The 14,394-nt window shown below is 46.8% G+C and overlaps 1 protein-coding gene across 8 annotated transcripts in view; it reads right to left on the reverse strand.

Annotated features, from left to right (window-relative positions):
• Window positions 1-13,368, reverse strand: part of MRPL24 (mitochondrial ribosomal protein L24) — a 21,204-nt gene extending 7,836 nt beyond the window's left edge. Inside the window, exons 1-6 of one of the 8 annotated variants that reach the window (XM_068127708.2) lie at window positions 12,631-12,681; window positions 8,149-8,392; window positions 7,770-7,946; window positions 6,077-6,303; window positions 3,535-3,630; window positions 1,345-1,448 (exon numbers count right to left, since the gene is read on the reverse strand). In XM_068127708.2, coding sequence (XP_067983809.1) covers window positions 1,345-1,448; window positions 3,535-3,630; window positions 6,077-6,244 — 368 coding nt within the window. In that variant the 5' untranslated portion in view covers window positions 6,245-6,303; window positions 7,770-7,946; window positions 8,149-8,392; window positions 12,631-12,681. Of the gene's footprint in view, window positions 1-1,344; window positions 1,449-3,534; window positions 3,631-6,076; window positions 6,304-7,769; window positions 7,947-8,148; window positions 8,393-12,565; window positions 12,710-13,224 lie in introns of those variants that run through there. The other 7 variants (XM_078785652.1, XM_078785653.1, XM_078785651.1 and 4 more) reach the window with 7 other exon arrangements.
• Window positions 13,369-14,394: the final 1,026 nt, after the last annotated feature.

Raw genomic sequence — 14,394 nt, forward strand, 5'->3', positions numbered from 1 at the left:
ATTGGCCAATTGACCAATACAGTGTGTGGGATTACGGGAAAATTCACTACAATGATTCCCAGGATCCCAGTACTACCTCGGTGGAGTACAGCCTACTTCAGGATTAGCTTTATACTTGGTCCTTACATGGTTGCAGGTGGCGTATTTGCTGGGGGTGCAGCTGTTCTGCTGATGCAGTGCCCCATGCAGGTTAGAACAGGAATTTTGGCAGGGTGTTTGCGATAGCTCACCTACTCTTCATGGACACCGTGGGATCTTTCATGTCCACTAACTAATGCTGGAGGACGGGACGTCCGTTTAACATCCATCCGGGGGACGGGATGCCCGTTTAACATCCATCCGGGGGATGGGACGCCCGTTTAACATCCATGCGGGGGATGGGACGCCCGCTTAACATCCATGCGGGGTACGGGACGCTCGTTTAACATCCATGCGGGGGATGGGACGCCCGCTTAACATCCATGTGGAGTACGGGACGCCCGTTTAACATCCATCCGGGGGATGGGACGCCCGTTTAACATCCATGCGGGGTACGGGACGCCCGTTTAACATCCATCCGGGGGATGGGACGCCCGTTTAACATCCATGCGGGGTACGGGACGCCCGTTTAACATCCATGCAGGGTACGGGACGCACGCTTAACATCCATGCGGGGTACGTGACGCCCGCTTAACATCCATGCGGGGGACGGGACGCCCGCTTAACATCCATGCGGGGTACGGGACGCCCGTTTAACATCCATCTGGGGGACGGGACGCCCGCTTAACATCCATGCGGGGTACGGGACGCTCGTTTAACATCCATGCGGGGGATGGGACGCCCGCTTAACATCCATGTGGAGTACGGGACGCCCGTTTAACATCCATCCGGGGGATGGGACGCCCGTTTAACATCCATGTGGGGGACAGCACACGCATTGATTAACAGTCCTGCTTGTGAAATACCGGGATGACAGTTTATAGCTGGGTCGGGATTCAAACCTGCGAAAGCCGGCTCAAGTGAGCGACTTCGACTACCCTGGCAGCCTCCTAATACGATTACCTCTAGTCTTTCATGATCTTTTCCATCATTGCTTCGCTCGTGTCTAAATGCAGCTCATACAATTATTGCTTTGTCCCCTTTCACCTGTCATTCAGTTCTTTCCCGAGTGGATTTGTTCCAAAATCCTTGCTAAAAACCGTCTGAATGCAGCACCTGCCTCTTTGCACCTGTTAGTCAATAAACACTTTGTGTTCCTTTGTTTTTCCACAATCGGTTTGGTTGACTTCACCCGTTGCATGCATCGAATCCCCATGTACCTTCACATCACATGATCATCGTTTAACAGCAGATAACAACACTCACCTGTCTGCTGGCTCTATCAAGGCCACATCATTCACAAGTAAAGGTGCTTCGCTCTGGATGAACATCCCTGGAGATCTATCCGTCTTCATCAAAAGGCGGTAGTGCTGTCACAACAATGAAACGTCCTTAAGCACAATGAAAGTACAAAAACAACCATGAGTAAAGTAAGACTGCTGTGGGGTCAAAGAGGGGGAAAGTGGGAAGAAGTGTGACGAATCTGGCGCTCTCCCGATTTCCATATGTATTGAATTCTGGGACGCAACTCATCGAATCAACAGAGGGAGAAACTACAAAACGGTACGTCCGTTATACCGCCGTTGGTACCCCAGCTGCATGAGGTCAAACACCTTGTGTAAACGTCCGAAGATAATAATGTGTGTAATTCACATAACGTTACTGTGAACTCATGCTCAAGGTAGCCAGTGCAATTCCAAACTGGAACGCCACTCGAGAGCGCATACTCCCGCCGTGGGTCAAGTTGGAATAGTACGATTTCACAAAAGTTTGAGGGAGTAGTTCAGTGACGAGACAAGACAAGACAACACAAGACAGACACTGCACAGATATATATTTAGAATATATATAGAAGATAATGTAAAAAATAAACAAAGCAATTTCACTTACATTTTCGGATTCAGCGTTCAATCCTATATAAGTGAGTGTATTTTGAGGCATTTGTGACGTCAAATAAAATTGTAAGCCAGGAAAAACGTTCGTTTCATTCCTTCGGGATACAACATGTAAAACTGGCCCAAACGTCAAAACAAAACTCGCTCATTTTAAGTCGCACAAGCTAATGCGACCACTCATTCTTCTGAGAAGAATCCCGTGCACATGCTTGTCACACTTATAACTCACCTAAGTCTTTATAAGTTCATCAAATACTGACACCGCGAATGACATTCGCTGAGGTAAATGTTGATATCTCTTCTGAGGTAAAAAAAAAAAAAAAAAAAGTTTTAAAGCATTGTACGTATCAACCGATACATTTTATGAAACGGGGAAACCGAATACACACTTTGGTGGTTTTAAAATGACAAAATATCTTTATTAGAAAAAAAAAAAAAATGAACATTGAAGGCGACGCTGCTAACAAAATACACCGCTCTAACGCATAACCACGAGTTCAAACTACATTTACAACAAATATGAAAACTATTTTCACATCACAATGTTAAATATAGAATATATAGAAGATAATGTTAAAAAAAAAAATGAGCCCCCTCTTCCAATGGTAAAGAATCCTTCAAAAAATTCCTGGATCCGGAATAATATCCTGAGCTTCACCAAAAACTAATCAATTATTCCTTATCCCAAGGGCAATCATCCCACCAACTTTCATCCAAATATGTTCAGAACCTTTCCAGATTTGTTCTTGCGCACACACACACACACACACACACACACACACACACACACACACACACACACACACACACACACACACACACGATTGAATGCATTACTCCCTGGCGGGAGTAATAAATTACCTTTGCAGGAACTAACCCAATGAGGAAGAAGGTTCAGCTTAATTACAGTTTATATTACAAGGTTCCCTGAGTATGAAGAAAGGAAGAACAACATTCATATGGTTCATAAAGGTGTTTTGTTAGGTGAATCCTGATTTCAATAAGCTTTGTTAGGAAGGACAACGGACAACGAAGAAATTAAAGACCATCATATTCAGTGTATAATTAAGGACAAAATTGTGGCTTCAAAATTACTTTGTTTCTACACTGTACACTCCCCTTCCCCCCCTCACCTCCCTCCATCTTCCCCCCTCCCTCCCTCTTCTCTCCCCCCTCCCTCCCTCTTCTCTCCCCCCTCCCTCCCTCTTCTCTCCCCCCTCCCTCCCTCTTCTCTCCCCCCTCCCTCCCTCTTCTCTCCCCCCTCCCTCCCTCTTCTCTCCCCCCTCCCTCCCTCTTCTCTCCCCCCTCCCTCCCTCTTCTCTCCCCCCTCCCTCCCTCTTCTCTCCCCCCCCTCCCTCCCTCTTCTCTCTCCCCTCCCTTCCTCTCTCTCCCCTCCCTCCCTCTTCCCACCCTTCCTCCCCTCTTCTCTCCCCTCCTCCCCACCCTCCTTCCCCATCCTCCCTCTCCACCCCCAGGCACAGTGTAGTTTGGACCAAAGAACATGTTTCTATTTTGATAATTATTTGGATGAGCACAAGATGCACCCGGAAGTTGCTCTTACCGTGTTTAATCCTCTCACTACGACCCAGTTTCTCTCTTTTATGACATCGATGACTCTTCCCTGTTTCCCCTTGTCCTTTCCTTTTAATATCTCCACCTGGTTGGGACAAAAACATGCAAAGAAAACAATCCATTCATAATCTACACTGGCAACCCCCAAGTTGTTACTAAAGTAAAAAAGGGTTTTATAATCAGCTTTGAAATCAATTAAGACAAAACTTCTAATCAGCATTTTGGCTTTTTACAGTTTATCAGCTTTGAGGTGTAATAAAGTGTGAATTCTGTTTGTCATACATGACGGGTCACATGATGCAATGACATGGGTAACATGACGCCTTAGTGCGTGGCTGTTCGTGGTTATTATTTATTTATATTGCCAACAGAGATCCAAAGCTTATAACATGATCACTGTGTTAGTCAAGGTCGTTAAGAGACGTCATCGGACATTGATGTGGATTACGAGGTACAAGTGGACGAGTCAACACACTCATCGTGAGCAAAGTACTCAGATGGGAATACCAAAGAGGAATTCAACTTGGACAGGATCTTTGTTGATAAAATAGGAGCGTATGACCATATTATACGAGAACAGTTCACGCTGTTGAAACCAAAGCATTCAGAATCATTGGAATCTCCCGCGATGAAGCTAACTCCAAGGGCCTCTCACTCACTCCGCAGGCAGGTTGGTGGTCTTTCTGTCTTCTACCGACTCCTCTCCGGCCTTGCCCCCCCAGCTCTGTCTATGCTCTGTCCCCCCAATATTCCTACAGGTCGCACAAGATCTGCCTGCAACCCTCTTATGGTTAAACTGCCAAAATCAAGACTCTCTGCTCACCTTCACTCCTTCACTCCTCTTTTCTCCCGCGTCTGGAACAAACTCCCTCACTCTCTTCAATCCCACTCCACCCTCCAGGTCTTTAAAACAGCTGTTCACCACCAACTCTTATCTTCCCCCATCGAAAACCTTGATCTTTTCTACCCCCGCTAATTTCACCCAAAATCCTACACTTTTTTTTTATTTTTTAAAATACCAACTTCTGTCCTGGAAGTCCTTGGTCCCCTCGTGTTTTATACCCCCCCCCCCCTTCCCACACCACCTCCCCCCAAAAGCCCTCTCCCTCCCACACTTCTCCCTGCTCTCAAATGTTGTGTTTGTGTGCTTCCCCTTCTCTCCCCATCTTGTCTTCCACTCCCTCTTTTTATATATTTTGTTTCTGGTTGATTTGTTTGTGAAATAAATGTTAGCTCTTTCACGAGCCTCGATTCAGTATACAAAAAAAACCCCCCAAAAAAACCAGCACTCGGTAGAGCGCACATCCCCACCAGACTGAACAGGTCACGTTTTGTATCCCACGGATAGGCCGGATCTGGATTCGGACCTGAACCACAATCGAATCGGCTTGTTCTTCTCACCTAACCAACTCATTCACAACTTTTTGAAATATCCTGCTGTATATCGTTTTTGGCCCTTTTTCTCAATGGTGAAGAATCACTTAATTAAATAATTCTCTGATCCAGATCGGGATCTTCACCAAAATCGAATCAAATCTTCCTCGTCACACACCCAACATGTCCATCAAGTTTCATCCAAATCCTTCCACAACTTTTTGAGATATACTGTTCACAGCCAAACAAACAGAGGTGAAAACAACCTCTGTCCACCTGTGGTGGTGGAGGTAATAAAGTGCCATTGTCGTTCATATTATTACCCAATGCACACGTGAAGCTAAAAGTGGGATTAATTATTGATTCATTCAATCTGCCCGTCTACAGACGTCGTTTATGATCGAGGAACAACCTAATTTCAATTGAATTTTATACTTTTAACACAAATCGGACGGAGATTTGGAACACGACCCTGCAGGTGTACCAGTTAGTACTTTGGCTCTGAATTTGAGAAGTTGTACGGAGTGTCGATCCGAGCACGCATGACCACACAGGAGTACGGTAATTATCTTACTCTGTCTGCCGGTCTTGGCATTCAAACAAAATTGAAATTATTCCAAACAGGAAAGCGAAACTTCGTGTTTGGAAGGATGCCAGAAAGGACACAAACAACAGGTGACCGATTGTACCACCTTTAAAATCTTTCTTTTATTACAATTTTATGATATATTTCAACACTGGAGAACACAAATCACCTTATTGACTCCAAACCCCTCTAGTTTTGCACGAGTTGGATATGTTATACAAGGTGGTGTATGACAGGTGGACCCACAAGGCGGTAAACTTCCGGAATTTTTATTTATACGACCTTTAAAATCTTTATTTTATTTTAATTCAAGCACTGCGTGGGGTAAGGTGTTCTATAAACTCTCGTTTTCCTGTTTTTAATGTAAAAAAAACCAAACATTTCATGGTGGACATTAAAAGATGGGAAAACTTGATCTCGTACTCCGGAGCTTCAAGGGTTAGGATGAAAGCAACACTGGGCAGCATTTATTTACAAGCCTTAACCACACAGCTCCATATTCAAAACGTCCATGCTTTCTTCTATAGACAGACAATGGTGTTGTACAGATTCACTTATGATGTTTACTCACAATATCCCCTTCATAAAACTTCCACTCCTCGGGAGCGATCGGCTCAACAAAGATCTTCTTGCGACGTTTCCCAGGTGGGTTTCTGAGCCGATCCCGAAAGGAACCCGGCAGGCTCATGCCTCGCCGTGCCCCACGGTGGGACATAGCGAGCAACGCCGTGAGCCACATGGTCCCTGTGTCCACAGAATTGGACACCGACGCACTCCGAGGATTTTGAAAATGGTGTCCTACATTGGAATAGCAGAGGTAAAAAACAAAACAGGCAAATGTGATGACGATACATCCTGTATTAAAAGCAAAAAGGAAAGGGAATTTATTTTTAGCAATTGTTACGGATTCGTCACTTCCGTTGTGGTGGCTTGCATCCACTGTAAATATTTCTGATTCCATGTACTATTATTGTGTTCAAAAGGTTTATTGTTCATGAACTGTTGTCAAAAGGTAAAAAAAAGTTAATGTTAAAAGGAAACGGGAAACTGGATCGGGAACCAGACGAGGAAGAAGAGGAAAGAAAGAGGGCAGAGCGAGAGAGGTCAGACAAGAAAGCCGAGTTGCTCCGGGTTCTGAAGCGAACGTTGGCGAGCAAGAGTCACTAGCGAACTTTCGGGTTTCCGGGAAAGGAATTCCTGCGACCGAGTTGTCGTCGCTGTGACCGATTAACCGGCGGGTCAGGTTTTGCTATCGATTCAGGAGAGAATCATCGCCGTGCTGGTGCGCCATGAGACCGGGCCGTCCAGTGCCGTGTATATTGAGAGTCTGGCCAACTGAAATACTGGCGCCATGTTGCATACCTAACTTCGCGCGCTGGCACTGCGAGATGTATGTCAGCTGTGGCAATCCTGTAGTTCTGTGACGAGGGAATCGATGTTATTACTGTTTGGTCGCAGATTTAATGAGGAACAACTAATTCAAGTTAAAGTGACGTGTTGTTTGTTATTGGAATAATAAAATCTGCAAGCGGCGTCATTTATTCACACGAATTGTTTGCCTGTCGCGGCACACGATTTATTGTCAGCTGCATACAGCATGCTGATAAATTTGATTTCTCTTGGCATTAAATTGTAATTTGATAAAATGGAGCTTGTATACTAGTTTTCATCTATTATCTGGAAACGTAACATACAATATTCCCATAATGCTACGAAAGTACAATGTCTATTATTTTATTCATTAGCTTGGGTTCACAAATGTTGTTATAACTTGACTCGCACCACAAATATTGCGTCATAAACAAGTATTTCCTGATATATAAGCATATATAAACAGTGCATGTTACAGGGTACATGTATAATAAGGGATTATGTATAATACCTGATTGTCAGTTATACATAATCCCTTATATATATATATTGTTACGGGTCGCGGACAAGATGTTACTTTGGGCCGAGCGGATGGTCAACCACGACCGTTACAGGATCCCCGATTGGCCCGACTCCCCCAACGTTGACCAAATCGCGCCACAGGTATTCAATTTGGAAACCTCTAAAGCGACCGAAAGAGAAGGAAGAGAGAAGAAGACAGAGTACGGAGGAACAACAGGATTTATTATACACACAAGCAAAAAGAAGGAGCGATCAAGTTATTTACAAGCAATGGATGGAAGGAGCAGTCACACAGTGAATCGTTAGCTTATCTATGCAGTTTACTTATAAACCCCAGGACAACATTCAAGACAGACGACGTTCACACTTACACGGGGAAAATTGCAGGCAGGTATGGCTTGAGGATGGATGGCTATTGAGAGGCAAGGGAGGTTCAGCTTCCACGTGTATTGCTGCCTGGCGCGCCCTTATCGTGGCCTGCGTCCTCTTAACTGCAGCGCAGCTGGTTGCACGATGGCTCGGTCACACCTGCTCGTTCAGGCGTCTTCCTTCTCCCCAGCACCAAAGAGGGACAGCAAGCAAGAGGACGGGGTCAGAGCAAGAGAGTAAGAGAGTAAGAGGACGGAGGGCGTCCCACGGCGGTTTATATTTGTTTCTCACCGAACCTTCGCGCACTTTCTCGGGGGTTCCCGCTCCGCCCTCTCTTAGCCAAACCCCTTGTTCTGGGTTGGATGAGCGGGGCCTACTTACTCCTCCCCCCTATGACGAGGGGGGCGACCCGTCTTCTCTAGCCACTCCCCTTGTTCGTAATGGCCGCAAATGGCGAAAACCGGTCAGCAGCTGCAGGTAAGGCGCCGTCACGTTGCACAGCAGTTCAGTACTGCAATAAACGGTTGCTGTGAAAGCTCAAGTGGGGGAATCCCTGGCACTTGAGCTGCCATGGATCATCGGAGGGGCCTACGCTTTATTTCGTTTGATGCAATGCAGAGTCAATCTAGTGGGAAACACATATTTAGCCTACATAGAATAAGGAAATAAACTATTTAAAAAGATATATCGTGGCCTGTGTGTAAGTTTCATGGAATTAACTAGGAGGACGGCTGCGACCATTATTTACATTACGAGGGTGTTACACACAACAAAACCATACTTTTCACATTCGTTACACTTTCTCCAAAATTGTTACACTTCTCAAATTCGTTACAATATATATATATACAGTCATGTGAAAAAGAAAGTACACCCCATGTAAAGTTTTAACTTTTTCAACATATTTCAACATACAGCTATTTGATCTTCATTTCAACAATATTGATAGATAAAGGTGATACAACAAAACAAATATCATGAAACATTTACATTTTGTAGTCCATTGTATAATTTAAATAAACATAAATGCAAATTTCGCATGTGGAAAAAGTAAGTACACCCTTGGCTCTAATAGGTGGTATTGCCCCCTTTGGCAGAAACAACCTCAAGTAGGCGTTTCTTATAACTGTCTGTTGACTGTCTTATAACTGTCTGCGCAGTGGGCTGTTGACGCGTTATCAACGGAGGTCCGTGGCTCGAGCCCCGCATTGAGTCAGAATTTTTTCACACTTAGCCCTTCGCAGGAATTTGATTCCTGTTTCTAAAATTGTATTTGAATTAATCTTCAATGCATTTCTACTTATTCACACATACATACGCATGCATATACTTACGCTTGCAGATCTTGTGCGACCTGAAGGAATATTTGCGGGACAGAGCCCAGAGAGAGCTGGGGGGGCAAGGCCAGAGAGGAGTCGGTAGAAGACGGAAAGACCACCAACCTGCCTGCGGTGAGTGAGTGAAAGGCCCTTGGAGTTAGCTTCATCGTGGGAGATTCCAATGATTCTGAACGCTATGGTTTCAACAGCGTGAAGACGAGCTAGGTGTGAGGCAGGAGCACCAAACCAGAGGGGAGAGCAGTATTCCATAGAGCTGCGGATGAAAGCCTTGTAAGTGGTGAGGAGCTCAGGTGTACCAAGGAAGGACTTCGCACGACGGAGGATTCCCAGTCTGCGACTGGCTTTGGAGGCCAGATTTGAAATGTGGTTTTCCCAGGAAAGATCATGGCAGATAGTGAGACCCAAAAGATTGAGTGACAGAACTTCTTGGAGAGGATTATTCAGAAAGTGGATGGGAGGGTTGTCCAGTCAGTCTTTTCGGAGAGACATCGTAAGAGTGTGAGATTTGTCAGGATTGAAAGACATGTTCCATTTGTTTGCCCAGTCTGTGATTTTGTCCAGGTCTGCAGAGAGTGAGGAGGCTGCAGACTGCCGATCTGAGGGATGAGGAATGGAGCGACAGAGTAGAGTCGTCAGCAAAGAGATAGAGAGGATTTTCAAGAGAGTCAGAGAGATCATTGATGAAGACCAGAAAAAGCACAGGGCCCAGAACACTGCCTTGGGGAACTCCAGCCTGAACAGGAAGAGATGAGAGAAACCCATTCAGGGCCACACGTTGACTACGACCAGAGAGGAAGTCCACCAGCCATGCATGGAGATTTCCATGGATACCAAAGGAGGAGAGTTTGGTGAGCAGAGCGGGGTGCCAGACCATATCGAAGGCACATGAAATGTCAAGGGAGACAGCTCTAATTTCCTGTTTGGTGTTGAGGACCTCCATCCATTGTTGAGAAAGCAGAAGGAGCATGTCCAGAGTAGAGTGACCAGATCTGAAACCAAATTGATGGTCAGAGATCAAGCCATTGGAGAAGAGGAAAGATGTCATATCTGAAGCAATGATGGATTCCATGACTTTGCTGATAATTGGGAGAAGGCTGATTGGTCTGTAGTTGCTAGGATCTGTTTTTGCACCTTTTTTGTGCAAAGCGGTGATGTTGGCTGATTTCCAAGCAGATGGCAGATGACCTTGAGCAAAAGAGAGGGCGAAGAGAACAGAAAGAGGGAGTGAAAGAGCGGAAGAACATGATTTTAGGACCCGTGGGCTGATGCCGCCAGGACCAGTTGCAGAATCAGTGTCGAGGGTTGACAGAAACTTTTCCACCTTGTCAGGAGGAAAGGACACAGAGTCCAGCAGCAGCTGGGTACGACTTGGGTACGGTGGGTACAGAGAGGGATGGGTTTGGGACATATTATTTTGATTCATATTATTGTTGTATGGTTATTCTTGTGTGATCTTAATACAATATTTGTTTGTGACTGAGTAACAATTGGTGTGGCTTCACCATTGATCTTTGACATACAGAATAACACATTTTTCTGCCGTAACTCCTCTCGGGGCTCGGAGGTACACGTGACCAGGGGGTCGGGGAGGAGCACGTAACACAATGTATATCGATGTCTGTCCGAGTCATTTTGTCTTGTGTCATTCATCGTTCAGCAGCTTCCTCTCGGTCTAAGATTGCATGTGATGGCACATGGTATACTGTACCTTACCACTCATTTTACTGTTCTAACCTCTTCTGTCATTTTGGGCTGTCAGGATGGCCTAAACGTACACACACTCTCCTCTAAGCTGTCTATCCTGGGTTTGAATCCAGACCCAGCTATAACAGCTATAAACTGCAGCCTCCTCACTCTCTGCAGACCTGAACAAAATCACAGAGTGGGCAAACAAGTGGAACATGTCTTTCAATGCTGACAAATCTCACACTCTTACGATGTCTCTGCGAAAAGACCGACTGGACAACCCTCCCATCCACTTTCTGAATAATCCTCTCCAAGAAGTTCTGTCACTCAAGCTTTTGGGTCTCACTATCTGCCATGATCTTTCCTGGGAAAACCACATTTCAAATCTGGCCTCCAAAGCCAGTCGCCGACTGGGCATCCTCTGTCGTGCGAAGTCCTTCCTTGGCACACCTGAGCTCCTCACCACATACAAGGCTTTCATCCGCAGCTCATTGGAATACTGCTCTCCCCTCTGGGCTGGTGCTCCTGCCTCACACCTAGCTCGTCTTCACGCTGTTGAAACCAAAGCATTCAGAATCATTGGCATCTCCCTCGATGAAGCTAACTCCAAGGGCCTCTCACTCACTCACCGCAGGCAGGTTGGTGGTCTTTCCGTCTTCTACCGACTCCTCTCTGGCCTTGCCCCCCCAGCTCTCTCTGGGCTCTGTCCCGCAAATATTCCTACAGGTCGTACAAGATCTGCCTGCAACCCTCTTATGGTTAAACTGCCAAAATCAAGACTCTCTGCTCACCTTCACTCCTCTTTTCTCCCACCTCTGGAACAAACTCCCTCACTCTCTTCAATCCCACTCCACCCTCCAGGTCTTTAAAACAGCTGTTCACCACCATCTCTTATCTTTCCCCATCCAAAACCTTGATCTTTTCTATCCCCGCTAATTTCATCCCAATTCCACTTTTTTGAAATACCAACTTCTGACCTGGAAGTCCTTGGTGTCCTTGTGTTTTATACTTCCCCCCCCCCCTTCCCACGCCTCCTCCCCCCCCCTTCCCACGCCTCCTCCCCCTTCCCACGCCTCCTCCCCCCAAGCCCTCTCCCTTCCACACATCTCCCTGCTCTCAAATGTTGTGTTTGTGTGCTTCCCCTTCTCTCCCCATCTTGTCTTCCGCTCCCTGTTTTTATAGATTTTGTTTGTCTGGTTGATTTGTTTGTGAAGTACATGTTAGCTCTTTCACGAGCCTCGATTCAGTATACAAAAAAAAAAAAAAAAAATATTCAGGTGTTTCGCAGGTAGAGCGATTAATCAATGGATGTGACGTCCCTCGGACGGACGTTAAACTCGCCGTCACGTCTGCCAGTATTAGTCGGTGGACGTTCAAGACCCCACAGCGTCCTTCGTGAAGGAGGCAAGCTATCGCCTGCATCCTGAACAAATTCCTGCCCTAACCAGCAGGGGGCACTGCATCAGCAGCACAGCCGCACCCCCGGCCAATGACGCCACCCCCCCCGCAACCTTTTGGGTCGTGGTCATGTGGTCCCGTCCGTGGTGATGTTCTAAAGAGATGTGACGGGTTTGTCATGATTAGTGCCCCAATTCCTCATATTCCGCCGATTAGTGCATATTACATTATTCGGATTCGTGCCGGGTTCCATTTACCTCAACTTGAGGTATTTACCTCAACTTGAGGCTCAAGTCTCAAGAATCGATGCCAGAGACGAACACAACACAGAACACGCTGCACATCCAATAACATTCCAGGGATAGACATTTTACCTCATTGTAATGAAAATGCACGTTCATGTTATTCCTTGGACTGTTAAAAAAATGTTATTACTCACCGCTCCCTTAATGAAGTCACGTGCCGGAAGGGAGGTCGAACGGCATAAACCGAGTCACGTGCCGGAAGTCGAAATGCATAAACAGAACCCCATGCCGAGATTATTATCGGTATAATACCGACATTTTCGATTATCCCTTGAAATAATATAATACAAAATGTCTTTACTTTAATTTGAAATTCAAAGAAGTTGCATGAAAACGTGTCGACGTCATGACCCGCCCGGCGATTGAACGTGCCAGTTACGTCATGTCGTCATGATGAATATTAAAGAGGAAAACGATAGTAACGAGTGTATTTTACTGGGGCATATTATACATCGCACTACACACGTAAAACCATGTGTAAACATGCATGATATTTGTACCGAACATATTGTTTTCTTTTAATATCTCTAAATGACGTCTAGTGATTATTATGACGTAGATCACCTGGTGTTCCATCACCAATCACACTCACAGGGGAAGAAGAGAGCATGATGAGGGGCGATAAATAAAACGGATAACGCACAAGACAAGACACCACACCTCACAAACATCTAACATTTGTGGCCACCACCTGTAGCTTCGTGCCAAACGTTTCATCCGTACAATACCTGGGTGCCCCTCGTGCAACATGTCAACCATCTGATGGCGGCATTGGGGTGGCAGTACTTTAGCGGTTGCCGAAGACGACAAGAAGAGGCCATTTCGTTGGGTACAAAAGGTTGTTTATTGTACAGAAATCTCCAGCAACTGCTAGCGAACGGAAGTCGTAACGGCTTATAAAACCAAGAACCCTCTTCGGAGGGCGTGGCTCCAACAGCCGCGCGTGCGTCACGACGACACAACCAAACGTCCGTGTGCGTGGGTTAGACCAAACCCATCGTAATGGTAACCGTCACATGCGGATAAGTTAACCGCGACAAGTGAATAAGGTAACCGCGACATGTGCATAAGGTAACCACTACATGCGCCCCCCCAGAAGGCACGCCACGGGCGTGTACGTAGTTCGCGGGTGGAACAGAGCCGGGCCGCGGGTGGAACAGAGCCGGGCCGCGGGTGGAACAGAGCCGGGCCACGGGTGCTGAGCAGCGGTAGCCGTTGTCGTTGCAGCATTAGGAATTGCGGGAGTGGCGAGCAGCAGTGCGCGCGAAGACAACGAGGCGCCAGTGCGCGCGAAGGTAACAAAGCAGCCGTGCGTGCGCAAGAGATGAGCAGCGGTAGTAGCTGTAGTTGCAGGAGCATCAGCCTCGGGATCCGCCGTAGGAGCAGTAGTAGGAGTGGCGAGCAGCAGTACTCGGCCTGTGTGCGCGGAGGCGACGAAGTAGCAATACTCGGCCTGTGTGCGCGAAGGCGACGAGCAGCAGTACTCGGCCTGTGTGCGCGAAGGCGACGAAGTAGCCGTGCCCGGCCTGTGTGCGCAGAGGCGACGAAGTAGCAGTACTCGGCTTGTGTGCGCGAAGGCGACGAAGTAGCCGTGCCGCCAACGCCCCGTAACGGCGTTCCTTCGGAGGGTCCCGGAGCTGGTTCGCCCCTCTAGTCGTAGAGGAGGAACCGAGCGCGATGCGCGAACCACATGGCCGCTCGCCGTTGCTAAAACTCCGGCAGTTCGAGTTTAGGTCTTGTGGAAGAAATTGCGGTCGCAATCCTGCCGTGTTCATTTGGCCCCCGAATACGTTCGGGGGCAACGGGGTCACCAGTTTAGCGGTTGCCGAAGACGACAAGAAGAGGCCATTTCGTTGGGTACAAAGCTTGTTTATTGTACAGAAATCTCCAGCAACTGC

This window comes from Myxine glutinosa, chromosome 10 (genome assembly GCF_964187855.1).
Source record: "Myxine glutinosa chromosome 10, kmMyxGlut1.1, whole genome shotgun sequence".
NCBI lineage: Eukaryota > Metazoa > Chordata > Myxini > Myxiniformes > Myxinidae > Myxine > Myxine glutinosa.